The 26,836-nt window shown below is 41.2% G+C and overlaps 1 protein-coding gene and 1 non-coding gene across 2 annotated transcripts; both read left to right on the top strand.

The window, feature by feature from the left end:
- Nucleotides 1–4,658: 4,658 nt before the first annotated feature.
- EIF4G2 (eukaryotic translation initiation factor 4 gamma 2) lies at nt 4,659–18,746 on the top strand. Its single transcript, XM_065685808.1, has 23 exons — nt 4,659–4,928; nt 5,042–5,080; nt 6,878–6,942; nt 7,084–7,149; nt 7,553–7,678; nt 8,051–8,153; nt 8,691–8,822; nt 8,910–8,976; nt 9,060–9,211; nt 9,627–9,737; nt 10,152–10,235; nt 10,346–10,444; nt 10,671–10,812; nt 10,899–11,059; nt 11,496–11,609; nt 12,400–12,525; nt 12,664–12,768; nt 12,854–13,069; nt 13,765–14,023; nt 14,316–14,520; nt 14,962–15,173; nt 15,318–15,439; nt 15,705–18,746. The coding sequence occupies exons 1-23, from the start codon at nt 4,659–4,661 to the stop codon at nt 15,768–15,770; spliced, it is 3,042 nt and encodes a 1,013-aa protein (XP_065541880.1). The 3' UTR covers nt 15,771–18,746.
- LOC136018032 (small nucleolar RNA SNORD97) lies at nt 11,651–11,808 on the top strand. Its single transcript, XR_010614196.1, has one exon. It is a non-coding gene; the product is annotated as a small nucleolar RNA SNORD97 (small nucleolar RNA).
- Nucleotides 18,747–26,836: the final 8,090 nt, after the last annotated feature.

The following is a 26,836-nucleotide window of genomic DNA, read 5'->3' as shown; positions in this document are numbered from 1 at the left end:
ATAAAATATGCTTTAAGGTAATTCAAACATGAACTGGCAGTGGTTAGGAGACAGAAAAGCTCTTCTCTTGGCAAATGATGAAAACGATAAATTTTAAAGCTTTCTCACTTTACTGTAAATCTGGTGCTAACCAATGTCAGAAACAGAACATTGCAGTATAGCGCACTCACTCTCTTGATGCTAAAGAGTATGAACAAATCTGTCATTTTAGAAGACTGGAGAATGTAGAACTTTTGCAGTTTACGTCTTCCACTGAATTAAACCTGCTGAGAAGACAGCCACCGTTGGGTTTGCAGGTTTTTGTGGGTTTTGGAGGCGTATTTGTTTTTTGTGGGATTTTTTTTTGTTTGTTTGTTTTAGGGTTGGGGTTTTTTTATTCCCTAAACCACTCTGGTAATACATATGCAATCTTCCTCTTTGAAAGATATTATTATTATGCATTAACATAATTGTATTAGCTAAAAATATTAACTGTTCTAAGTAAGACTCAGAAAGCAAAGCAAGCTGTATTGTTATGAGCACCGCCTCACTTTAGCTGCCTGTATAAACATGTACTGATCAAGTATCAGTATCTCTGACACCTGAATATTCTAGGCAGTTTTCACTGGCTGACTATAAAGTCACACCCCAAATATCTCTCCAGCTTTCTGAAAAAGAACCACCATAAGAGTCCTGTGCAATTGTAACTGCAGACTAATTGTTATACTTAAGAAATCCAGCTGAAACCAGGACAAGGGTCTTAAACAGAGAGTAAGATTTATTTAATGTGTCTGGTAAAAGACTGGTTCTGAGCAGCAGGAAATCCAGGTCCTAAATTAAGCTGTAGGAAAGAGCATTTCAGAAGACAAACGGATGAAAGCAAAATCATGGGTTTCATTAGACAGAAGACTCACTGAAATCTACAAAGGATTTTCCAAAGAAAGGGAAGAAGAGAAGTGACCTCCCAGGCAGTTAGAAGTCCACCACTGTTTTGAAGGGTTGGCATGCTTTTGCCTCAGTGAGTATTGTTAAATCGGCCACACTAAAACTCTACAGATTTTCAGCAGTTCAATACCAACGTATACACTGCAAATTAAAATCCTGTAGAGTACAACATCAATGCTTTCTGCAACACTTTCACACCATCAGTGCTATACTGCACAAATTAGGCACATAACCAGTGTATCAGTGCATTTTTCCAAAACATAATGCAAATAAATCTTATAATAGTGCATCTGGACAGTATAAACGAGTTTTTCGGTAACAGCATTCTGCTTCAGTAGAAGTGCCAAAAAACCTGTTTAAGTGACAAATATAGGTGTGTTTTTTAGTTGGGGTTTGATTTTTATTGTGTCGTTATCTCCCCCACCCCCCCATCTGTCCCCAGGCCTTTTTTCTACAGAACAGCTCTCCTTGAGACAGACTTCTATCACAGCGAAAAAACTGTATGCACACATTCGGTTAAATGTTCATGACTGCTTCATTCATGAGGTGGGTCACGAATTATATATGCATGGCTTTGGAAAAAAATTAGGCTCACTTAGAAAGGCAGGCAGAAAAACTATTTGGAAAGTAAGAAGGTGCAGAAAGTGTTTATGTTGGAGAAATTAGCATGGAGTAAACTAGGGTGTGGATTTTCAGTGAATTACTCCAGATTGGTTCACATTACATGCACGTCTATACTACATTAACTGGGTGCTCTGCATAAAACCCAACCTAGGAAGATCCACAACCAAGTACAGTGATGAGATGCAGTATTTACTGGAGATGGTACAGTGCCACTGCTACAGCTACCCTGTCATCAGCACTGTCTGGAATCTCCACCCAGCAGGGCTCAGCTTTGTAATCACTCCAATGCCAACATACTACACAGGAAAAGTTATGGCAATTGCAGCTTGGCAATAGTAACAAAAAATTCCAGTTCTGCAAAGCTCTTTTCCCAAATTTTATGGCTTGTTTTGGTAGACGACAGCAGCCAGTTCTGGTTCTGAGCAATGCCATATGCACTGCAAGAGATATTCCTCTTCCTCTCAGACAGATGCTGCATCTGTGGTAGCAACTCCTGCATCTGTGCTACACAGTCTGCAACACAGCAGGTTCCTCATGACACTTCACAGACAACCTTTGTCCATCAAATAACCAGTGGCAGTGCAAGCAAGTTGGAATTATGCTTAGATTCTGCAAGTTCAGACTTGTAGAAACAAATCCAGAACTACCACTATGTCAGTTGTAAAACAGCTTATTTGAATTAAAGCATCACTGGTGTTCAGGGCAAGCAGAAGAAAGAAAAGGGAAAAAGAGGGAGTGGACACTAAGGTGACTGATGGATGCAAAGTGATACTGAAACTGATAGCTATTAAATGCCATTTGCTGATTTTTTTAATTATTTTGTAAATCAAGGAGACATTGAATAAGATTCTGTAGGTAAATTTGTTACTGAATAATCATATGAACAATTGGGCTGCGGCATTTTCAGATACAAATAATGGTGTATTCCACATTAGTTCATGGAATATAAAAAGCAGACGAAATGTATAAAATAGAAGTTATTTCACAATTTTTCTTTACCTCTGTACTACAAATCATTGCCTTCATCAATTATACTAGTGCAGTTGGTCTGAGGCTGACAAAGCATGACACAGATGTACAAGAAAGCTATGTGCAGCCAAGCACTGAAGCTTCTTAGGCTCCCTCATGCCAAAGTCAGTGTGAGATGCAGAATAGCATATATCCTGCTGATGCAGGATTGAGTCCTAAAAAAACAATTAGAGTTTTAAGAAAACAGTGATCATTTGCTGCTATTCTCTTACTGACCAAATGTTGGTGTTTTTTTCTGTTGTTATGGGAATAAGTATTTTATAGTATGCTTTCAAACAAACAAGATGATACTCTGGTCTGTCAATATGTACCTACCATGTTTTGCAGATTTTCTATTCTCTTCTCTCATGTCCCCTCCCACCCACCACTCCCCCCCCCCCCCAAAAAAAAAAAAAGATAAATTCTCCTTGATTTTCACTCATGGGTTCTCTAACCCAAACAGTGTTGGAATGCTTATGCTAGAAATACTTTATGAGATTATTCTGCAACCCAGTGCAAAACAAAATCCTTACTCTCACTTCTGTTTTTAAGATTTACAAGTATTTTTATTAATTTATTGAACTGAGAATGTTTTGTTCAATAATATTAACTGGGTTTAATATTGGTTTAAATCTTGACTTTGCTGCTTTCTCTGTGCCTATTGACACCGTCTTTCAAACCTGATTCCATTGATTTTGACTGATATCCAGATGGCTCTGTTCTTGCAGATTCACATCCAAGGTCCAAGCTCTTGCAGTAATATGACTATGGTTAAATGCAAGAAAGTGTCATTACATAAAAGTTCTAGTATGACAAGTACCTGTCATAGTTATGTTCACCCTTATGCAACATATACATGACTCAAAACTTACTTTCAGGTAGTTTATTCAAGATTTTCCATAACATAATCTGGTAAGTAAACCGTCCTTAATGCTTATGGGTATGAGATAGGGAAACCTACCTTGAACAACCTTCACCCCAGATAAGATGCAACATAAGAACTCCTGCATGACAGCACCCTTTAGGTCTTACATAACCCTTGGGACATTGTGGCACAGTTTGTTGAAAGCATTAGGAATGAACCTGGCTATGGGAAGTCCAAGTTCTGAAATATCATTTGTTTGGACTCGCTGTGTATATGCTTCAAGAGTTACTACCTGGATCACTTTCTCCCAGTCATCTGAATTATGAGTCATACAAACCGAAAGCGGAAGGCATGTGTGAGAACAAAGCAGATGTGGATGTTTGTGGTTGTAAGGTTTACTTAACTCTTGTTTTCTGTCCTGCCCCATCTAGGGCAAATAAGTCTGAATCTTCGGCAAGTCCAGGCAGCTGCTACCTCAGTGACAATCTAGGACTGAGACCTTACTGTTAAAGAATAAAACCTGACATTGATAAATCTCTGGAGATCTCCCAAGACTCAAACTTCCACCTAAAGCGTAAAGCCTGGCCATCTTTTGTTTTCACTGAGCAAGACTAAAAAAATCCCACCAGCTGCATGCTTAGCATGATAAATCTATAAAAATTACTCTACAGAATCCTGGTTGTCCATGGGTTGCCTGCAGGATGCCCTGCCATGGACAGGCCAGTTACCAGCCAAAAGCACATGCAGAGATAGAAATAGTTTCCAAATCCAGAAAGCAAACCTGAAATTGGATCCATAGAGACAGGCTCTAGAATCTCAAATGGCAAGTCTCCTTCTTTGAAGAAGCTCAAGACTATAGTCAACAATCCGCTAAATTCTTACCTCAACCAAATTTGAAATGTGGTCTGACTGAGGGAAAACCTAAGCTTAAATAAATTTACAATTAAAAAAACCCCACAAAAACAAACCCCAAGCCAAAAAACCTATATATATATATGTGTGTGTATATATATATATATATATATTAAACTAGCCTTCTGTGAACGTGACAGAATTGTAACTCACACTCTAGGCCTCTAGAAGTGGGGCTCTCTGAAGGCTGAAGCACAGGACCTAACAGCGAAAGCAAGACGCATCCAAGCTGCCGCCATTAAGCGGCTACGCCACTTGCGCAAATTTCCCTTCACTTCTAGACCCTATCGCCAACAACGTGGCGTAATGGCTTTCACGAATACGGATGCTGCACTGCGGCGATGGTACAGTTCAACCAAACTTCCTCCCTCATCTGCCCACTTGGGCGTTAAGGCCACCCCCTTTCTCGTTTGTGATTGGCAAGACGGGCGGAGCCCTTAGCGGCGATTGGTGGGTGGTAGAGGAAGGTGGGGTAGGTTGCGTGAACGGTAATAAAGTTAGTGGGGCTGGCTCGGTGCGCTTTAGACGCGGCAGCGAGCCGGCTCTCTATGGAGGTGGCGGAGGGAAGCGTTGTGCCGTTGCTGCTCCTGCTGTGGTGACTCGGAGGCTCGCCCTGTCTCGCGCGCTCCCCCCTTCCCCTCCCCAGCCCCGGTCCCCGGCTCCCTTCCCCTCCCCCCCCTCTCTTGCCTTTTCCCCTGCCCTTGGTAGCCGCCGGGACCCGGGGAAGCTGACAAGGCCTTAGAGAAGGTGAGCAACGCACGAGTGGAAGAATGATCTGGGGCCGGGAGGGGACGGGTACTGTTGCAGCTGCCGCCTAAAATGGCGGCTGCCCTAAGCGGCCGCCATTTTCTCGTCGTCTTCTTGCTTTCTTCCGCACAAAATGGCGGCCTGGGTCGATGGCTACTTGTGCTTGTCGCTGTCTGGTTGCCGCGGGTGTTAAGCGAAAACGTAAAGGAAGTCGGCAGCCCCCCTAAGTGCGGAGGGGAAGCTGAGTAGAAACGTTTGAGGTCGGAGCTTGCATATTTGCAGCGAGAGAGATGGGGTCGGATCGTGCTGTGCCGGTTGGTAGCTCTGCTTTTCGGGGGATCGGATCAGTTGGTACATCCTGGTCCCTGCCTGAGGTCTTCGGCGGTCCCAGTGCCCGAGCGGTTTGCCCTTGAAGGGGGATAGCTTGGGGCCGCGTAGCTGTTTGCCGTCTTAAGATCTTTCAGAGTAGGTGTTGGGGGAAGAGGGGGCTGCGGAGGGACAAGTTTGTATGCAAGAGCCGCTGGTGAAAGCATACGTTTATTTCTTTTCACTCGTTTATTTACTTCTGTTTCTCGGTGGTGGGGAAGCAGACTAGTGGAGAAGCCGTGTCTGCCGGCAGCAGCCTCGCCCATGTTTCCTGCTCAGACTTAGGCGACGAGTAGCGTGAAAGCGCTGCTTGAGCGGGGGCGGTGATACGGGGAGGCGATACCGGCAGCTGCCTTCCCCTCCTTTTTCCGGGCTGACTGGGGCGGGTGCCGCGAGTGACGGGCGCCGTTTTCCGCCGGCGGCGGAGGAGGAGCGGAGCCCGCTCACCTTCTTCGCGGAGAACAAAGAGCCGGCTGGCCTCCTGGCGGCGCCTGAGCCGGGAAACGGGCGGCGCCTGGCGGGGGAAGGGGAGGTGGCTCGGTGCGCCCGGATCCGCCAGCTCCATGCGGCAGGGAGGGCGCCGCCTCCTGCGGGGGGCGCTCTTCCCGCTTCCGCAGCCCTTTTGTTCGGTGGCCGCCATGTTGAGAGCCGTCCCTCGTGCCCCCGCGGGCGGCTTCTCCGGCAGGTTTTCAGAGGAGGTGACTCTGCTCGGTGTATAGTGTCTCGGAGCAGATCTGGGATGGAGGCTGAAAATGCTTGTGGGGTGCATTTATATGATTCTATCCCCGTGACTCGCTTTCTGCAGCGTTAGCAGGGCAGTGAAAGTCTGATGCCTGTCGTGCAAGCTGAAATCCGGGGTGGGGAGGGGTGATATTTTTTTCATTATACAGAGACATAATTGGCCGTTTGGACTTGGATGTAGAATGCATCACTCTTGCTATATTAATAGTGTGTATTTTGTGGTCTGGAACTTCTCACTTTGAAAATTGACTACTTCGTGATGCTGCAGTTAGTCATAGTTTGTAAAGCATGGCAATAAAGGATTAATTTAATTGTATTGTACTAGCAAGGGAAAAAAACCGCTTCAGTTCTTTTCTGCAAGTGCTTTTGGGGGGGTTGACAGGGTGAATTCGAGGCACTTACTTTCGCGGTCTGTGATTCCATTAGCTCTGCTCCCTCACCCTCGTTGGTGAGCATGGTTATAATGAAACTGGCCTTTCTGTGAGTATCCCAAGTACTGCACAAGTAAGAGCTTTATATGTGTTATGAAGTTTAGTGCTTGAGGGCTCTCCTTCTCTAACTAACGTTTGTATTTTTATTGTAAGGTCGATACTATGGATGCTGGTAAAACAACTATAATATAAACGCTTGATTTGTCTTTCTAGGTTTTGTTTTTCCCCACCCCGTCAATTTAATTTTATTCTTTTGAAGATTCTTCGTTGTCAAGCCGCCAAAGTGGAGAGTGCGATTGCAGAAGGGGGTGCTTCTCGTTTCAGGTACGAGTGCATTTCTGTTTTGTTTGAGGACGCTTAGTAGTGGGCACTGTTATTTGGGGAGAATTTAAATTTATCTTAGGTTTATACTGAAAGTGACATGTAATTTGAACTCATGCAAGATTTCATGGTGGTTTTTAACAGTGCTTCTTCAGGCGGAGGAGGTGGTAGGGGTGCACCTCAGCACTATCCCAAGACTGCCAGCAACAGGTATATCATCTTGCTTTTTGATTTGGCATGGTTTTAAAAGCAAAGACTACTTGATGGTGAATGCTGAATTGAAAATTAAGTCTTCTCAGAGTTCTACAAGGAATATCTAAGGAGTTCGTGACATCTTAGTGTTCTGTTGTCTGTGGCAGGATAGCATGTGATCTGTTGAAAGTGTGTGTCATGAGTGGTACCAGGTGCTTAGGCTTTTTCATGCATTTCACTTTAGAGGGTTTTCTGTGGTTTATTATTGTTGAGGCAATACTATGCAATGGATGTTGCAGTATTTGTAAGTGCATGCTCTTAACAAAGCTAGCAATGGAATTAAAGTAAAGCAATACTGAAAGGCTGGACTGCCAGTTCTTGAAATTGTTTTTGTGTGACAATCATATTAAAAATTTTACAGCGAGTTCCTGGGAAAACCCCCAGGGCAAAACGCTCAGAAATGGATTCCTTCACGAAGCACTAGACGAGATGACGACTCCGCAAATGACAAAGAACGACATGATGCAATCTTCAGGAAAGTAAGAGGGTAAGTTCCCTAAAATTATTTTTCTAACTGTTTTCCTTAGCAGCATGTATCTAATAAATAAATGGGCTGAATTAAAGGAAGACATCTGAGTCTTTGAGTTCTGTGGTGGGTGGGGGGCGAGTATGTGATCTTCTTTGGAAGGAAGAAGGCAGAATTTAATAGGCCAGCCAGCAGCAAACACTGGTGAAGTAAATCTTGAGGATTAGTTTTTTTAGTAATACTTTACACTATAAAGATGTCTCAAAAAAGGGGAAAACCACACTACAATTTGTGTTACATAGACTGAAGAAATAAAAATAAACTTCAGTCTAGTGTTATTTGTAGCATGCTCGTAATATCTGTAAATTTTTATTTTTGTTTGATCCTCTTTAGCATACTAAATAAGCTTACTCCTGAAAAGTTCGACAAGCTATGCCTTGAGCTCCTCAATGTGGGTGTAGAATCTAAGCTCATCCTAAAAGGGGTCATACTGCTGGTAAGCTGGTCGCATTTCTTTTAACTACGCTTTCCTTGCATGTTAAAAATGGAGATTGGCTGGTCTTGAGATACAGAAGTAACATTGCTAGTGTTAATAACCTACGTATACAGAAGAATCACACCTGCTTTTTATGTGAAAAGGATATGCTTGGGAGGAGGTGGACTTAATGCTCTAACTTACTGTTATAGGAGTCTCAAGAGTCACCAAGCATGATTGGGTGGGGTTTTCTTTAGGGGTGGGTTTTTTTTGTTGTTCATTTGTTTTGTTGGGGGGGGAGGTGTATTGGTTTGGGGATTTTTTTTTTTTATTTATAACCTCTTTGTAACACAGAGTGGCCTTTATCTTTTGCTTCAGCATTAAGAGTAGTGTTAAAACAGAATCCATTATTTCTGTGTGTTTGAAATAGCAAAAAAGAGATGTTCAAGATCATATAGAGCGGTAATACTCCATTGTGTGTCTGGCAGCTCACTTAGCTAATATTAGTTTGCATCCTGCTACATCTACCTACATGCTACCTTACTTAAATTTATTTAGATCGTAGACAAAGCCCTTGAAGAGCCCAAGTATAGTTCACTGTATGCTCAACTATGTCTGCGACTGGCAGAAGATGCACCCAACTTTGATGGCCCATCAGCAGAGAGTCATCCAGGACAGAAGCAAAGCACAGTGAGTTCACCTTTCAACCTGAATGATAATCTTGCTAGTATGTGTAGTTGCAGTGACTAACTTGTTTTCTTTGTTCTCTCTTTTTAGACATTCAGACGCCTCCTAATATCTAAACTTCAAGATGAATTTGAAAACCGAACCAGAAATGTTGATAGTAAGTTTTAAAACCATTCTAATATAGAATTAATTGATCTTGTCTTTCCACAGCTGCGTTAAACAGGCTTCTTTGTTTTCCAGTCTATGATAAGCATGATGGTCCCCTCCTCCCTGAGGAGGAGGAACAGAGAGCCATTGCCAAGATTAAGATGCTGGGGAACATCAAATTCATTGGAGAACTTGGCAAGCTTGATCTTATTCATGAATCTATCCTTCATAAGTGCATCAAAACAGTGAGTATTCAGATCAAGTGTGAAATAGAACTTCTAAACAAGCAAAAAAAAGCAAGTAATGTCTGTGTTGCTTTGGGAATTTTGAAGCATAAAATACCACAAATATTTTCTGTAAATTGTCTGCCCCTCGGTGTTCGAAGTAGTCTGTTGATGTGAATAGAAAGTAGTCTTAGTTCAGTCATGGGAATTGTCTCCAAGTGAAGATGAAGCTTGCTCTGTACAGAAGCACCACAGGCACTTCAAAGCATAAGCACTTAAAAATACTTCGGTATCAGTTCTTGAAAACGAGTTTAAGTCCATTTAATGTCAGAACAAGATGACATTTTTTTGCAGGTGCTTGTATAGAAATTTGTCAATCATTATAAGTTATCATTTATAATACGGTGAAATACCTAATTCCCCTTCAATGTTTCAGCTTTTGGAAAAGAAGAAGAGAGTCCAACTCAAAGATATGGGGGAGGATTTGGAGTGCCTCTGTCAGATAATGAGGACAGTGGGACCTAGATTAGACCATGCAAAAGCCAAGGTATGTGTATATCCACTGCAGTCAGTCATTTAACCGGTTAAATTCTATGGCAAAGACCTGTAATTGTCTCAACTTCTATGTTCAATAAGTATAAATTGAGGTCTGAATTCCACAGAACAGGAGTGCCAAGTACTGCTCCTGCATCAAATCTCTTGATTGCAAAAGGAGCTGATCGTTTAAATGGTTTTAAATGTCTTTACCGAATGCAGTTAGGTTCATTGGGGAAGTGATGAAGCTGAGAATGCTGTCCTCTAAATATTGCCTGAAAAGATGTGCTGAGGAACTCTACTCTGAGTTCCTGAGTGCAGTCTTACATTTTATGTTGGATGTCTTGAATGTGGTCACCTTTCCTGAAAATACTCAAGACATTGATAGATTTAGTCCTCACTTGTAGTCTCATTTCTGTTCCTCCAGTCCTTAATGGATCAGTACTTTGCCCGTATGCGCTCCTTGATGTCAAGTAAGGAATTGCCAGCAAGGATTCGTTTCCTGCTGCAGGTAGGATGATAATACAATTTACTATTTCCTTTTTTTATTTTTTAATCTTTTTTTTATTCTTTCTGCAATGTTGTCTTGATGATTTTTGTAATAACTCATTATGTCCCAAGGATACTGTGGAGTTGAGAGAACACAACTGGGTTCCTCGCAAAGCTTTTCTTGACAATGGACCAAAGACTATCAATCAAATCCGTCAAGATGCAGTAAAAGTAAGTGTTGCATGTAAAGTCCTCGTGCTCAGCTTTTGCCTAAGTTAAAGGTGAATCCTTATGCTGCTTACTCCATGTCACAAAACTTAAGCTGTGCACTTAGAGTGGTTCTCACAGCAGAGTGTAACAGTAGAATCAAATGGACTTTCATAGTTCAGAGTTAAAGTTTGACTTCTGAGGGACCATTACTCCAGACTGACCCAAAATGGTAATTCCTGTTTTAAAGGATCTGGGAGTTTTTATTCCTGCTCCTATGTCTCAAGGGATGAGAGGCGACTTTTTTCTGGAGGGACCCTTTATGCCACCCAGGATGAAACTTGACAGGGACCCACTCGGAGGACTTGCTGATATGTTTGGACAAATGCCAGGTACACTGAAACTGCAAGGCTGTTTGGGATGACTCTGGGTGTGCTGTACTTAAGAACTAAAATGGTCTTTTGTCTCTATAATACAGGTAGCGGAATTGGTACTGGTCCAGGGGTTATTCAGGATAGATTTTCACCCACCATGGGACGCCATCGTTCCAACCAACTTTTCAATGGCCATGGGGGTCACCTCATGGCTTCTGTTCAATCCCAGTTTGGAGATCTAGGCAAATCTTTTCTGAAAAATCAGGTAAGGAAGATGGTGTTTGCAGGATGACTTCAGCTTGTTTAGAAGCTCTTCTACAGATGCGTGTGCTATGGATAATAGTCTGCTTATGTTGGGAGACTTCCTCAGAATTTATTCTGATAAGAACTGATGCTCAGCTGATACAAAAATTCTAAACCACTTTTTAAAATTGTGCAAGCGATTCAAGGAATACACTTTTTTTTTCTTTTTACTGCAAGAAAAGGTGCATGTGGCTTTGGTGGGTCAGAAAGGTGTGTTTTAAATAAGATAGCCCTGTTTTTAGGGATAGATGCTACTCTCCCACCACCCCTGCTCCTTCTTTCTCCCTTCCTGGCCAGTAGAATCTTTGTGCCTCTGGTCCCTCTGGTACTACTTACCATATGATGTACGCCACTCCATCATCTGCACTTCTTTCTCTATATCTCCCTTTCTGAAATAGGGGCAAAGCCAGCTCTACCATAACCAGAATCAGGGACTCTTATCCCAGCAACAAGGACAGTCGAAGGATATGCCACCTCGGTTTTCTAAGAAAGGACAGCTTAATGCAGATGAGGTACATGACATGACTACATTACTTAAAGATTATTTTCAATATTGCCCAATGATTATAGCAAGACGCGTTATTATGAGGACTAATGCTGGAACTCTTTCTCCTCCTCTTCCTCCTCCTTTGTCCCTTTCTCTTTCACCTTACCCCTCATTTTCCTTGGGGTATCCAGCGTCCTATGAGCAAGACTGAGATATGAGGGCAATTTCTTGGGGTGTCCCTTCCTTCCCCTACACCTCCCCAAGAGCACTACTCTGACATCATTTCCCATGCATCGTACTGAGAACAACACATATAATTAAAACTTCAGAAAATCCTGAACTTCATAAATCCTGAAATGCTGGACCAGGCTAAATTTTTTTTCTTGTTTTGTTTTTTAGGATTGGTTAATAGGCAAAATTCCAAATGCATAGTAAACTGCATTGTTGTTTTTAGTGTTAACCAGACATGTATCCTGATTTCTGAGCAATTGGTAGAGTTTTTATCTCTGCTGTAAAATACATCAGCAAATGTGTTAAGTATGTTTTTAGGGTCTGTAACACACTGCATCTAAAAGGAGCAATTCCAGGTACACCAGCGGAGCTAAATACTAGTAACTTCCACCAAGCACACAAATCAAGTTGTGCTTTTGGGGGGAAGTGAGTACATGTGGCTTAATCTGTATCCAAGTGTTAACATTGTAGAAATGGAAGAGTCGTGCTTCAGTGCGATCAGTTGGTACTTTGTCCATGGCTGTGTATTCTTAGTCAGAATAATTGAAACAGTTTGAGGTTTTCTCTGACTTATCTGTTTACAGATTAGCCTGAGACCTGCTCAGTCTTTTCTAATGAATAAAAGCCAAGTGCCAAAGCTTCAGCCCCAGATAACTATGATTCCTCCCAGTGCTCAACCACCACGCACTCAGACACCACCTTTGGGACAGGTAAACATAAAAACTTACTTAATGCTGGTGGCTGTATTTAATTGCTTCATGCATTTAAAACTTAAGTTAGTGTTCTTAAACTTCATAAAAATATAGGTAGATGTACTGCAAAGAAACAAGTTCTGGTATCTTTTTCAGCCTCCTCAACTTGGTCTTAAAACAAATCCCCCACTTATACAAGAAAAGCCTGCAAAGACCACCAAGAAACCACCTCCTTCTAAAGAAGAGCTGCTTAAACAAACTGTAAGTTAAGTAGGTAGTGGTGCTTCTTGAAGCCTTGTGTATGTATGCCTTTAAAAATGAGGGTTTAACTATACTCTTTTTCTAGGAAGCTGTTGTGACTGAGTATCTGAACAATGGAAATGCTAATGATGCTGTCAACACTGTGAGAGAAATGAGGGCTCCAAAACACTTCATTCCTGAGATGCTGAGCAAAGTAATCATTCAGTCCCTAGATAGATCAGATGAAGACAAAGAGAAAGCAAGTACACTGATCAGCTTGCTCAAGCAGGAGGGAATAGCCACAAGTGACAACTTTATGCAGGTAATGTGGTTTTGTAGGCGCACAGTCCTTGTGCTTGGCTGTTTGTGGTGCTTACAGAATAGAATCATAGAATAGTTAGGGTTGGAAAGGACCTTAAGATCATCTGGTTCCAACCCCCCTGCCATGGAGAGGGACACCTCACACTAAACCATCTCACCCAAGGCTTTGTCCAACCGGGCCTTGAATACTGCCAGGGATGGAGCATTCACAGCCTCCCTGGCAACCTATTCCAGTGCCTCACCACCCTTACAGTAAAAAAACTTCCTCCTTTTATCCATTCTAAACTTCCCCTGTTTAAGTTTTAACCCATTACCCCTTGTCCTGTCACTACAGTCCCTGATGAGGTCTCCATGCAGCCTTCTCTTCTCCAGGCTGAACAGCCCCAACTTTCTCAGCTCGTCTTCATACAGGAGGTGCTCCAGTCCCCAGATCATCCTCATGGATGATCTTGCACAAAAGTATGCAAATTCTTTAAAGTTCTGAGTGGTGACATAATGTATAAACATATGAGGGGCATAAGAAATGATGAAAGGAAGAAATGCAGGTACAGGACTTCAGGAACTGGGAAGGGAGACTGTTCGGCAAGTCACTCAGTGCAGAAGAGAAGCATGAAACTCCTGTGTGTAGTAAGAGTGTTACTGTGCACAAGGATAGAATTGCCCTCAGAATTTCAGCGTGTGTGTACTGTTTCTTAGGCATTCCTGAATGTATTGGACCAGTGCCCCAAACTGGAGGTGGACATCCCATTGGTGAAATCCTACTTAGCACAGTTTGCAGCCCGTGCCATTATTTCAGAACTGGTGAGCATTTCCGAACTGGCTCAACCACTGGAAAGTGGCACCCATTTCCCTCTCTTCCTGCTTTGCCTTCAGCAGTTAGCTAAGTTACAAGATCGTGAATGGCTAACAGAATTGTTCCAACAAAGCAAAGTGAATATGCAGAAAATGTTACCAGGTAAGAGTTACCACATGGCTCTTCTGACACCTCATAGTGATGAGTATGCTGGATGGTTTTTCACTAGCTTTTTACACCAGAGTGAAATAATACACAAAGTTAAATAACTTTGATACTCAGTATGATGTATGTACTCAGTATATTTACTCATATGAGTATAACTTGGTATAATGATAGAGTGTCATAATTAATAGGAGTGGTGTTTCTTAATAGGTTGTTAAACCCATGACCCATTGACTATATCTTTTGATTAGCACTTCAACTAAGTGTGTCTGTCTTGTTTACTTGTCAGAAATTGACCAGAACAAGGACCGCATGCTGGAGATCTTAGAAGGGAAGGGGCTTAGTTTCTTGTTCCCACTTCTGAAACTGGAGAAGGAACTGCTAAAGCAAATAAAATCGGATCCATCCCCTCAAGCCATCTATAAGTGGATTAAAGATAACATTTCACCGAAACTTCATGTAGATAAGGGATTTGTGAATATATTGATGACCAGGTGAGATGGCATCTTGATGTAGTTCAGTAAATCTCTTAGGTCTATAAAGGCTGACATGTAGCTCTGCAGAAAAACATGTAGTACACAGGAAGGTAAATGGGTCTGAGTGAACCTCCCCTATATTTAACAGCTATTGTACTTGATACATAAAGCAAGTCTCCAGGTTTGCGTCAGTGTGAAGTGTTGTGGCCTTTCCTTAGGAAGGAAAAGTCTAGACTAGCATTTTTTTTTTTTTCCAGAATGCTAGAGCCATAAGGGAAGCAAAGCTAGGATTTTCATAGTGCAGTCAAACTACAGTGCTAATCCACTGTGTATGCACCTAACTGCTGGTACAAGTGGGAGGGTATTTTTAGTAATAGCAGACTAAATTTGAGAGTACTTGCTGGTTTATAACATTGTCTAGATGTTACATCTTGGTTTACAGAACTTCTTTTTGTCCAGTTTCTTGCAGTATATTTCTAGTGAAGTAAACCCACCTAGTGACGAATCAGATTCTTCATCTGCTCCATCTAAAGAGCAGCTAGAGCAGGAAAAACAGCTGCTTCTTTCCTTCAAGCCGGTAATGCAGAAGTTCCTCCATGACCATGTTGATCTGCAAGTGAGTGCTTTGTACGCGCTCCAGGTGCACTGCTACAACAATAACTTCCCAAAAGGTATGTGCATCAGATCTTGCCAAGATTCAGTGTGCGTCTGCTTGGCTTTCTGTATGGCTTTCTGGCTTGTTGCCACATTTCTTGAAGTTGGTTAAGCTCTTCAGAAGGTTATAAAGCTAACAGAGTTCACATTTACTTCCATAGGCATGTTATTGCGCTTCTTTGTTCATTTCTATGACATGGAGATCATTGAAGAAGAAGCCTTCTTGGCATGGAAAGAAGATATTACTCAAGAGTTTCCAGGGAAAGGCAAAGCTTTATTCCAGGTAAATTTGCTAATGAAGTAGAGATTTGTCTTCCGTACACTGTCAAAGTATTTAAGACTTGTTAATACATAGAAACTTCATGGAGTGTTCTACTAGGAAGGAGTGACAAAAGATGAACTTCCATCTTTTTTCATTTTGCCAGCAGCCTGCATTTAGTGCAAATTGACTGAAAGATTTTTAAAATCAATTGAGGGCGGGAAGCAGTGTTTTACCAATGTACATAGTGGGGAATTAATTCCTGTTCCCTTAAACCAATTCTTTGTAGGTAAACCAGTGGTTAACCTGGTTGGAAACTGCTGAAGAAGAAGAATCTGAAGAAGAAGCTGACTAAAGAACCAGCCAAAGCCTTAAATTGTGCAAACATACTGTTGCTATGATGTAACTGCATTTGACCTAACCACTGCGAAAATTCATTCCGCTGTAATGTTTCACAATATTTAAAGCAGAAGTATGTCAATAGGATATTCTCTGCAAAAGGTTTTTGTAGTATGTCTTAATAGTCTACAATAAAAATATTTTAGAGTATCTTTAATGTTTAGGTAACAGTGTATTAGCAGCATGCAATAATTACATCATAAGTTCTCGAGCAGAAGCAGTCTCTTGCAAGGGTCTTCTTTGCTGCCAGTTATCATAGGCTGTTTTTAAGTTAGAAAACTGAATAGCAACACTGAATACTGTAGAAACGCACTTTGCTCAGTGTAATACTTGAGTTGTTGCAATATTTGATTATCCATTTGGTTGTTACAGAGAATCCTTAACTGTAATCGATGGTTGTTGCCGTAATAGTATATTGCCTGTATTTCTACCTCTAGTAATGGGCTTTATGTGCTAGGTTTTAATATCCTTGAGCCTGGGCAAGTGCACAAGTCTTCTAAAAAGAAACCTTTTACTTGCACAGAACTGATCAGCTGAAAAGATGGTTTAATGCCCTTTGGAAGAGGTTTTCGTGGGTGTGAAACATGGCATGGTGAGAAATTTGAATTGGCCCCTCTATAGTACTGAAATTAAATTACTTAATTTATCAAGACATGTTCATGCCCTGATTTTATATACTTGTATCTATCAATAAACATTGTGATACTTGACCTGTTTCTGAATGTCTCCCAGTAGAAAACCCTTGACTGGCAACCAGATTACTTACGGAGGGACCCAACAGTGGGAGTCAGCTAAGACTAGGACTATCTTAAGATTCTTTCTATAACAGTTGTCTGAATATGCAAACAAATTTAAGTAAGGTCACAGACAAGTTTTAGACACTACAGATGTGTTGTGAAGGGAGGAAAACTTAAGAACTTCTGCAGAAGAACTGGTAGGACTTTGCCTTGTGGTCCAGTGTATGCTTTATCAGTGAGTATGTGCTTTTTAACTTCCTAATGCTTTGAACTTTCCCCAGGGCAGATGCATGTTTTTTAATCAAGTGGCATTGACTATTAGCTGTTTCTCAAATTGGCAAAAAAAAACGCAGAAGAGTTCAATATTGTTGCATTGTACAGGCTTAAAAGTGTCATCTATTAAATACTCCAAAGTACCTTACTTCCTAGAACCTCGTCCCTAGTGAATTTTTTCCTGATTGATACTCAGACTAACTATTGAAAAATGTATTTGTAACAGCAAAGCAGTAGGGTCTCCTTGACTGAAACCTGGTGTTGCCAGTGGTGGAAATGCTTCAGGCTTGAATACTGTCCTCTGCATCATGGGAGATGGAGGGAAGTATGAGAAAACAGATCATAAAGGGGCTTGCTTTGAGGGGAGTGATCGTGTGCATTTATGTACATTAAAGTGCTATGACGGGGGTAGGTCTGGTTCTCCAGTTTAGCTGGCAGTTGAGTATGAAAGACTGTCTTCCTAACTATAATTACAAAGTAGTGGCCCCATGGATGTTCAGTTCCTGTAGGGAATTTCTTCAGATGCCTCAGTAATTTGCTTTACAATGTGTAGCCCAGTAAATCAAGGTACTGTGCTTCTGTAATCCCAATGGCATTTGTCTAGGATATTGAACTTCTTGAATTGCTGACAAAAATTGTGACGCTGAAACAACTCTGTATTTCAGAAGTGTGGTGTATCTAGCAGTCCTTGTGGATTCTAGCACTAACTACAGTTAGCTTGAGGTCAGGAGCTGGCTGCCTTTTGATAGAGCTGTAATTTGTGTGTAATTGGCAAGCAGCAACATTGTGGGGTCTCAAGTTCTTGATACTGTTGCTCCTAGTCATGTTGCAGAGTAATCTTCATTTTATGAAAGTATTTCCTATCTGTAGAATAATAGAGTTGATTGGTGTATCTACAGGGCTGCAGGGTTTACTGCTCACTTCAGATGCTTCTCAAGTGGATGTCCTTGATAGTCACTAATGTTTTGCAATTAAATGCACTTTATTGTGTTGGAAGAACATGAGTATTAGTTTCAGGGTTTCATTTACTCTGAATTCTAAATGCTGCTGTTTCAGAATTGCAGTTTTGAGTGTACTGACATGCAGCATTGTTTCAGTAACAGGGTTGTGTTTCTCTTAAATCTGCTAGTTTTATTGGGATTTAATCTTTGCTGTGTGCCACTATAATACTACCTTTTGTGTGCTTCAGCTACAGGTTGTTAGATAAACAATGCACTTCATTCCCATGTGCTGCAAAGCTGAAGATGGGAAAGTACCATGAGTCACAAAAAAGTCCTAACCAGTAGTTTCCAACTAAATTTAATGTAGAGGTGAGAGAAGAGGTAATAGTAAAATAAGGATGTGCAAGTAAAACAATTCCTAGTCAAAACATACGGAAGTATAGCCACATCCTGCAACTAATTTTTTGCCAAAGCCTTGTATTCTTGCCCAGTCTAAAGTGTAGTTACTATCTTAGGCACCTGTGTACAGAGGCTTTGCTGCTTGGCTTGTTTGTAACTAATCACAATGTTAGGACTGAAAACTATAGGATAGAACCATGAACAAAAATGTGGACTAGAGCATAGGCAGTAGAAAAGCCACTAAACTGTAGAACTACTCTCCATGAGACACTTCTGCAAAATCTACATGCAAATAATATAAGCACATCTGGTTTTATAGAACTGGTCAAAAGGCTTTTGTAACTGCAGTGATACATCACAATGGTATTTCATAGGAAAGGGGAGCAGCTTAACTCTGTTAACTATTGTTTTCAGTGGTTGACTGCAGTGCTTGTGAATAAGTCAGTCTGGAAAAGGGGATGGGTATCCAGTTGGTCTGACTTACGTGTGGCTTTTAACTGAGTTGCATTGTACTTTAAATAGAGTGTGCTCAAATAGTAAAGTCACAGTCAAAATTAAACCAATATAACTGATCAATGATAATGGCTTTTATTAGTGTTTTGTTAACTGTTGGGTGTAACAGCTGCGCTCACAGGAGCGCTGGAAGAAACTGCACACATATTAAGCACATTTCATACCAGCTAGTCACAAAATTTTACCTTCTGAAATGCTAACTAAACTGCAGTCCTCATTTGGGAAGCACCCATTTCCGTTATGTCCTGGTTGCCTGATGTACTTGGCAGCCATGTGCTTGAAGAGCACGTCTATCAGATTTAAAGGTTCCTGCAAGAGAAGATACAGGCTGTTTACTGGAAATGGTCACCTTTTCCAAGAAATAAGCAGCATAATAGTGGGATCCTGTCAATTCTCACTGTCATGCCAGTAAAGGATTGTTATCTCACTTTTTCGAGCTGTAATTGTACCTAGTCCTTTGTTATATTAAATTTGGGTATTTAAGGAAAGTGGTCTGATGAAAGCTTCTAAAAGTCAAAGCATCATAACACCATGTAGATGCTTTATTTTGGGGGAAATTGCAGGAAGAGAGGCCTGGGGGAGAGGAGGTTGGGAACAAAGCAAAATCAGGGTGAGCTGACCTGCCTTTTTGCAGAAGGAAGTTTCCACAGTAATGTGATTTGGATGTGTTTTTCACATAATTTCAGCACAGTCTTGAAGAAATGATGCTGTAAGTTTTAAAATGCATCTGAAACAATTAGCAAAGCTTACATTGAAGTCCAGGTTAGCAGCTGTAAAGACTAATAATTTATGCCTAGTTCTCCAAGCATAAATTGGTTCTCTAAGATGCTGGAGAGAGGTGGTGCAGTGAGGGGGAGAGCTGGAGAAACCTCAGTCTATTAGCTGTTGCTACAATGTTCACTTCAAATACTGCTCACATAAAGCTTTGGCTATTTGGCTATACAAACATGCAGGTGTGGAGTATCCTTGTCCTGTGTGCAAGGGTGGTTGTGCAGCAATGGCACCACTGCTGTCATGAGTACTCCCCTAACCTACAATTAGGAGGAAGCGGTGGATGGTTGGAAAGCTGATGAATAGCAATAGTGCAACTTGTACGTGCCCCTATGTTTCAATTTGCTCTACCTCACCCCCTGCAGCATGGGAAGTGCTGTGGGGCTGTTGCAGGAGGTAGTACTGGTCCTGCTGCGTGTACAGCCAAGGTGGGCTGCAGCACCAACCTGTGTGAGGGAAGCTAGGGTGACTGGGGAGAGAGCGAGCAAAGCAGCAGTAACTGCACCCTCCTGAAAGAGGGCCAGCTACAGTGGAAAAGGAGGGTGGTGGTGGATGTCACATTATGTTGAAGTAATGCAGAATTGCTGAGGTGTAAGTACACCCTGATTAAAACTGGCTATACTTGAGTGTTTTTTGACTGTTCTTACCATTTGAGACCCATATGTTAATTTTGAACAGTTGCTTAAGTAATTGCAGTACAAACCAGTTTTGAAATCGGTGACTTCATACAATTACGATTTGAACAAATACAGAAAAATGGAAATTGGAACTTGAGACTTAGTGACAGAATGTGTCCAGATGTCACATGACAGAGGGAGTACTTAGTTATCAGATGCATGTGTGTGAAGCTGCTTTTCTCCTCCCCTCACATAAATTGCTGTATCCTTCTAAATCTGTTGCTGCTTTTTATCTTGAGTAATGTTGGCCACAGACCAGAAATATTCAGGAGTTGTCTTGATTGTACAGGCAGATGTGGTCTCAGGTTTAGGGGAGAAATACCTGCTTATAGGCACATTGAATAGGTGTGGTTACTCATATCTTCAAATGTAAACTAGAAATAACTATATATATGCAGTTGTGATTTAAGCTGCTTACTGTAACAGGAAAAGAAGAAGAGGAATTGTATGGCAGAGTAGTAGTTGTAGGTACTGGGGTCTAGTAGAATGAGTGATAGTCATTTAAAGGAGACTATCAGCATGGCTCTTGAGATTCCTGCTGAGTTCTTCTGCATCTGCTTGCAGAAAAACCAAGACAGGCCATCCAAGAAGAGCTTACTGTTGCTTAAAAAATAGTTGCGTGGAAAAACTTGGCTATCTAGTAAGGTACACACTGGTTACAGGACCTCCCTGGATCCACTCCTGTCCAGGAACATGAGAGTAAGCTTCACTTATAAATGGCCAAGAATCCTCTGGAACAAAATTGGGCATTTACCTTTGAAGTTCAGGCCCTAAGATCCTTTAGGTGGAAGGGGCTCCTTGAGTGGTGTGGCTTTTGATGTGGTGATGTTGAAGCAATAAAGGCTTATCTGGATTCGTTTTATAGAGCCCACATCCATTTTCTCTTAACAGATTCCATATGGCTGGTAGTTGGAGACTAGTGAAATGTTATTTTTAATGAGCTGGCTAAGCAGCCATGACAACAGTTACACTGGGCATAAATACAGGGCTGGAGCGAGGAAAGCAACAGTCTCAGTGGGATATTTATCTTTAAATATTTTGAAGTTTATAACAACGTAAATCTTACATTTAGTTTTTGTTTGTGGTAGGAGTGGAAATGCCTGAAGGATCTGATGTGTGAGGTATTCCCAGAATTTTATTATCTAAGCAGCTCTGCAGAACACTATGATCCCTTTTTCTTTCACAAACTTAACTGGTTTGATAAGCGTGGGGAGGATGAAGAGGTTATAGAATTTGTGCTGATGAAAAATAGGATGGTTTTTTTTGGTAGGACACGGTGAAATTTGAGAAATGAAGGGTTAAAATATAAATACAAGTGAAGGCTTGATTTGTGTTCCTATGGTGATTCTGTTTAACCCTTTCAGGAGTAAGTGCATATTCTTTCAGACTTCATGGTCAGTTAAATATTTTTCTCCAGAGTGTAGAATACCGGGCAGCTATCCTTTCTGAGAGAGGAATCTTACAGAGTTGAACTAAATTACACCAAATTTAGCTTGCTTTACTTGTGCTGTTGGCCACGGCTAGTACTGTCATCTGCATCAGCTCAGGGCCCCTGTGGTGTAATCAGATACTTGAAAATGCATTTAACTGGAACTGGTCTCTTACAATTTTTTGCATGTATCAGTCAAGTTATAAACCCAAAGTCTAACATGTCTTTGTGTTGGGAATTTACACTCTGAGGAAATTAAAGTTGCAGCTTCCTGTGACCCTGCACTGCTGCTCTGATTCGGTGATGAGGTGACATCATACAGATACGTGGATGGAGAATCACTTCACAGCTGCTGCTTTGGAAAACAGTTGCTCTCCACAGCAAAGGAATAAACAGGGGACTAAGCATGCATGTTAGGCCCTCTCTGTATTTCTTCCAAGCCACAGGCATCAAGCAGAGGAAGGCCCCATTCTTTTTTCTGTACATATATAAACTCACATAAATGTATATTTATTTGTTATGTACATATCTATCCCCACTTATTCGTGTTTTGTTCCTTTCAGACAAATGTTGTTCACTTACTCAGTTATTTTCAGCTTACATTGCTTGCTGGTTAGTAGTACAGATTTTGATTAACAGTAGAAGCACTCATACTAATCCCCTCTTCCAGTCGTGACACAACAAACCATCAGGAACTCTGTGTTCCTGCCATTTTAACCTTAGATATTCTCAAAACACGTAGTGTGGTGAGCCAGCCTGAGAAGTGTAGGACCATCTCAGTTTCATATGAAGAAAACTGCTTTAAACTAGAGCCTGAGCTAGGGTCAGCGCATGGCATTTTTCAGGAATATCTCTGATAAAATACATCAGTATTACAAGTCATGTGGAAGAATACATTATTTTACCAGCCATCCTCGCTGAATTCTTGCCATTTCAATTCCATAGTAATCATCATCAAGGGCTGAAACAGAATTCAGGATGTGGTCCAACATGCAAATAACGTAATATTTTACATGTTCTCCTACAAAACACTGCACACAATCTGGTTTGTAAGAGGAAGTTTCATTGATTCACACTCTCCCTCTTTCTTTTACAAGATGGGCTTCTCCTTGGTCAAACAATATAAATTCAGGTAATACTGTTATTTCTGACATCATACAAACTTCGGATTTCATCTTTAAATAGGGAACATTCAAATAAAAAAGGTTGAGTTGAATCCTGGTAATCCCCCTATTACCTGTGCAGTAAAAGACATAACCAGCAGCTGGGAAATCACACACTGTGCCCTGGAAACACATGCTAGAACCTCAGAGACATCAGCCTGGGACCTCTGTGACACCAGTACATGCACACCCACACTCAGAGGAGTTGTTCCCCCACGCACTGCCACACTGTCAGTCTGGGTAAGTTACGTGCTGCACAGTCTGTGTACTTGCCACAAAACATCCGAGAGTTCCAGCTTGCTTCCTCAGACGCTAGTTTGCTAGATACTGTAGGAGATGCGCAAGAGGTAGTTCTTCAATTTAGCAGATGCTATGAGAAAAAAGCTTGCTGTTGACTGAAATAGAAGACCTAACACGTAATTTGGGAAAAACCTCCAATGTAACAAGAAAAAGCTATCTCAAAAAAAAAACAAAATATGAAGGGATGTGGCAGAGGGATACCACCTGAGTGCAAGCTTGTTCTTGGAAAGCCCCCCTTAAGTTTTAGAGTGTGATCAAGCCTCAAGTAAACTTGATCCTACCCAATTGTTCTTGGGGCAGAGAGGGGAAGGAGAGAGGCAAGTTGAAAATAATAGAAATGTCTGAGCTACTGTTTTTCTGGCTGGGATTCCTCTTAAATTTAACTATCCAAATGCTGAGCCTCTAGACATCTAGACACGCCTTAGGCAGCAGACAGAAACAGGTTCCTCAGAAGGCGAGTCATTCCACCTCCCTTAGGTAATTATCTCAGGATAGAACGATTAGTCCTGCAGGGATGCCAGTCCTCGTGCCTGTACAAGGTTTCTAGACTCCTCAGTTTTAGATGTCTGAAGATAAATTCTATTTATCTAAATCACCTGGCCATAGAGCACTGAAACAGAATGTACCGTAATTCCGTATTAACACGTAACTGTACTGTACGCAAAGTGTGTGCTGCTGTTGAACTCTGCCATGAGGCAGCACAGCCGTATTTTTGACACCTGCTGAAGGCACATGAGCAGGTGCCTGCTGGTTATCAGGACTGAGTTGTTAAAAATACATTTATTGTGGTTTGATGAGATGAAATTAAATGTGGGAACACAACAGGAAAGAATATACATTGAAACCCAGTTGCAAACTGTGTCGGTGGAACCAGCTAAGCCTCCTGCTTCTAGCAGTGCTCTAGAAAGACGAATGTCTCGATTTCCAGAATTGCTAGAAATTTGAACAGTTAATTCACAGAAGTTGTCATTTCTTTTAAACTTTGTGCTCTGGAAAACCTAAGACCTTCTCTGGGGCCTGGCTGGGAACTCTTGACATTTTCCTACTTGGGTGTTCTCCACCAGTTTTTAATTACTTTCATTCTTAAGAACTCGTGCCTTATTTCCTGCTTACGTGACGTTCAGCTTTTAATCACTGAGCCTTGTCTTCCTTTTGGTGGTAAAGGAAAACTCAAGAATCCAACCGATCCAACCTTCAGTTTCTTTTATTTTTTTTCTGATCACAGTGTTAGATTGACAACTCGGCTTTAGATAAGAAGCTTAGAAATCAACACGGGAATTTTCTCTACACAGCACTTACAGTAACCCATTTAATTAGCATGTGAAATTCAGATAAATGACCTATAAGAGAAATGAGATGTGATGCAGGAAATGCATATATCTACAGGAGAGAAAGAATAAGTAGCAATACACACTAAACCAATCTTGACTATAATGGCCTTTAAAATTACTATTTTGAAGTATCTCCCTTGCAATGCTCATTTTATTGAATTAGTAATCATTATATAGAGACTTACTTTGTCTTCTTGTTTTATCTCCTTGATTTTCCTTCTGGAGACCTCAGGAGTTTATCCGAAACAGCTACAGGGCTACTGCACTCTGCCTCTGTGGCAGTGTGCGTGCCAGGTCACACTGCTCACAGTATTGGTTGTTTGGTAGGTTGGGTTTCTTTTCTTGTTAATACAATATCCCATGAGCTACTTAAGGCATATACAAGGAAGTATCTTCCACATGTCAGCCAAAACTGTCATCCCCATCAGAGAGATGCAAATCCGAAGGATTTCTGCTTTTAGAGAAAGAAATCTATTTGCTACAGAACAACCAGCCTTACTGTATCATTTCTCCTACATGCCTAAAGTTAGAACACAAGCTCATTTTAGTCATACCAGATTGCTAATTCTTAAAGAGAGATCATAAAAACGCATTCTCAACACAAATGCAGACGTCACATGGAAGTGATGCCTGCATTTGTAGCAATTTACAACATCCTAAGAAACTTGACTGGAGAGTTCATAACAAGATTACAAGTAGGTGTTAAACTAAATCAAACTAGAAGGCAGGAGGAAGGATACAGGGATAAGCCCATAGGTCTAGGGAGATACATTCACTAGGCTGCATCTAATGCGGTTATAGTTTACTGATTCTGCTATCATCTGTGATCTTGTAGGTTTGTCTAGTGAAGTTTTTGCAGCTAATCCACATAACAGAATTTATATCAGGCAGGATCTCTACAGCTGTTTGAAAGTATTCTTGATGTGAAGGCTGCTCCTCTCTGTTCAGCTGCTTTCTTCTTTTAAACTGTCCCGAGCACAGTTGTTTTTCTCATCTCTGCTTCTGGTTGTAAGCTTCTGCCCAGAACTTCTCTGCCTCAGCTAGAGACAGAGACACCGCCGTTAAGTGCAAAGCACCAATCTGCTTTCTGCTGGGAAGCATACAGCTCTGGCCTCAGCCACAAGAGGTCCAAAAGAGAAGATGAAAATTTCTATAACCCAGCCTCAAGCATGACACAAATACTGAGAAGAAATCTAGGTAATTGTTCAGTTGGGTAGCTTCTTCAATGAACACTTAAAGAATCATTTAAGCTCAAACACATCTGCCACGTCCCCTGCTGTTGGGCAGGACTGGAGCCCTTTTTATCAGCTATCTCTGAAGTGCTGCAGAGCACTGCAGACGCCAGTGCCAGAGGAACTGGAACCTTAAAAGCCTTGGTTACCTCAGAGAAGGCTTAGTGTGCTACTGGCACCAGGAAAACATCTCTTTCACCTCTACACTAGAAAGCTAACTACAGCATGATACTTCCGATGCAGTAAGTTGGCCAAGTTTCCCAGTGATTTACAAGCCACTCTGTCATAGTCATCTGCTTTTTGGGAGGTTTTTTTGTGGGTTTTTGGTTCAGCATCTCGTCTCCCCCCGTGACTGTTTCGGGGGGTTGGGGGGGTGAGGTGTTTGTTTGGGGGGTTTCTTTATTTGTTCTTTTTTTTACCAAATCATCATGGGAAATTTCCACAAACAAAATAGACACATGGTGATTTGGCAACCTCTGTGATTATGTAACTATAACCACAGCCTATGCTGAAGCTTTCCAGAAAATATTGATTAATTGCCTACAAAAAGTATTCTGAACAAACCAAATATATTGTAGCAGTTTACTTTGGACAGGAACTGAATCAAGGCACTGCTGGGCCAAAACCTAGCTCTTCAATGTGGAGATCAGCAATGAAAGTTAGCTTTTAGAAATAAAGTTTTAGTTTTGCAAGACAATTCTGACCCTAATTGGTTTACAAGTCAGAGTCTTGGCCAGGACATCGACCTTTCTAATTGTAAAATTATGTGTTTATATTATATTTTTCTCTTTTTAAATTAAACCATACAAAACCCAACCCAGCTCATTTTCACTGGCCTTTCCCCTATGCAGAAGAAGTTGTAGTACATGTTGGAGATAGTAATCTATTATTAATCAAACAATGCCTGTGATTTTATAAATCAAGAAAGATACAGTTTATGCTCCAAGGATACTGTAGATCAGTTAAAAAAGTGTCTGATATGAACTACGGGACACTGCATTCTCCTGTTAGGAATTAATGGCTAAAAAAGATTGTCATCTTAGAATCGGAGGGAAAACACTGACCCAACATGTATTCTACTTTTTGCAGTGATTTTTTTTTTCCCTTTGCCCATGGTAAAGCTTATACATGCTTTCAATAGTCTAATTAAAGACAAGAAAATAAAATGGTTATGAACAGTACAATAGTTTAAGAAAAGATGTTATTGCATTATTATTAAAAACAATAACCATAAAACTTTGAGAAATAAATACCAG

This window comes from Lathamus discolor, chromosome 6 (assembly GCF_037157495.1).
Source record: "Lathamus discolor isolate bLatDis1 chromosome 6, bLatDis1.hap1, whole genome shotgun sequence".
NCBI classification, from domain to species: domain Eukaryota; kingdom Metazoa; phylum Chordata; class Aves; order Psittaciformes; family Psittacidae; genus Lathamus; species Lathamus discolor.
The sequence above is the reverse complement of the archived record's forward strand: the minus strand, read 5'-3'. Positions and strand labels throughout refer to the sequence as shown.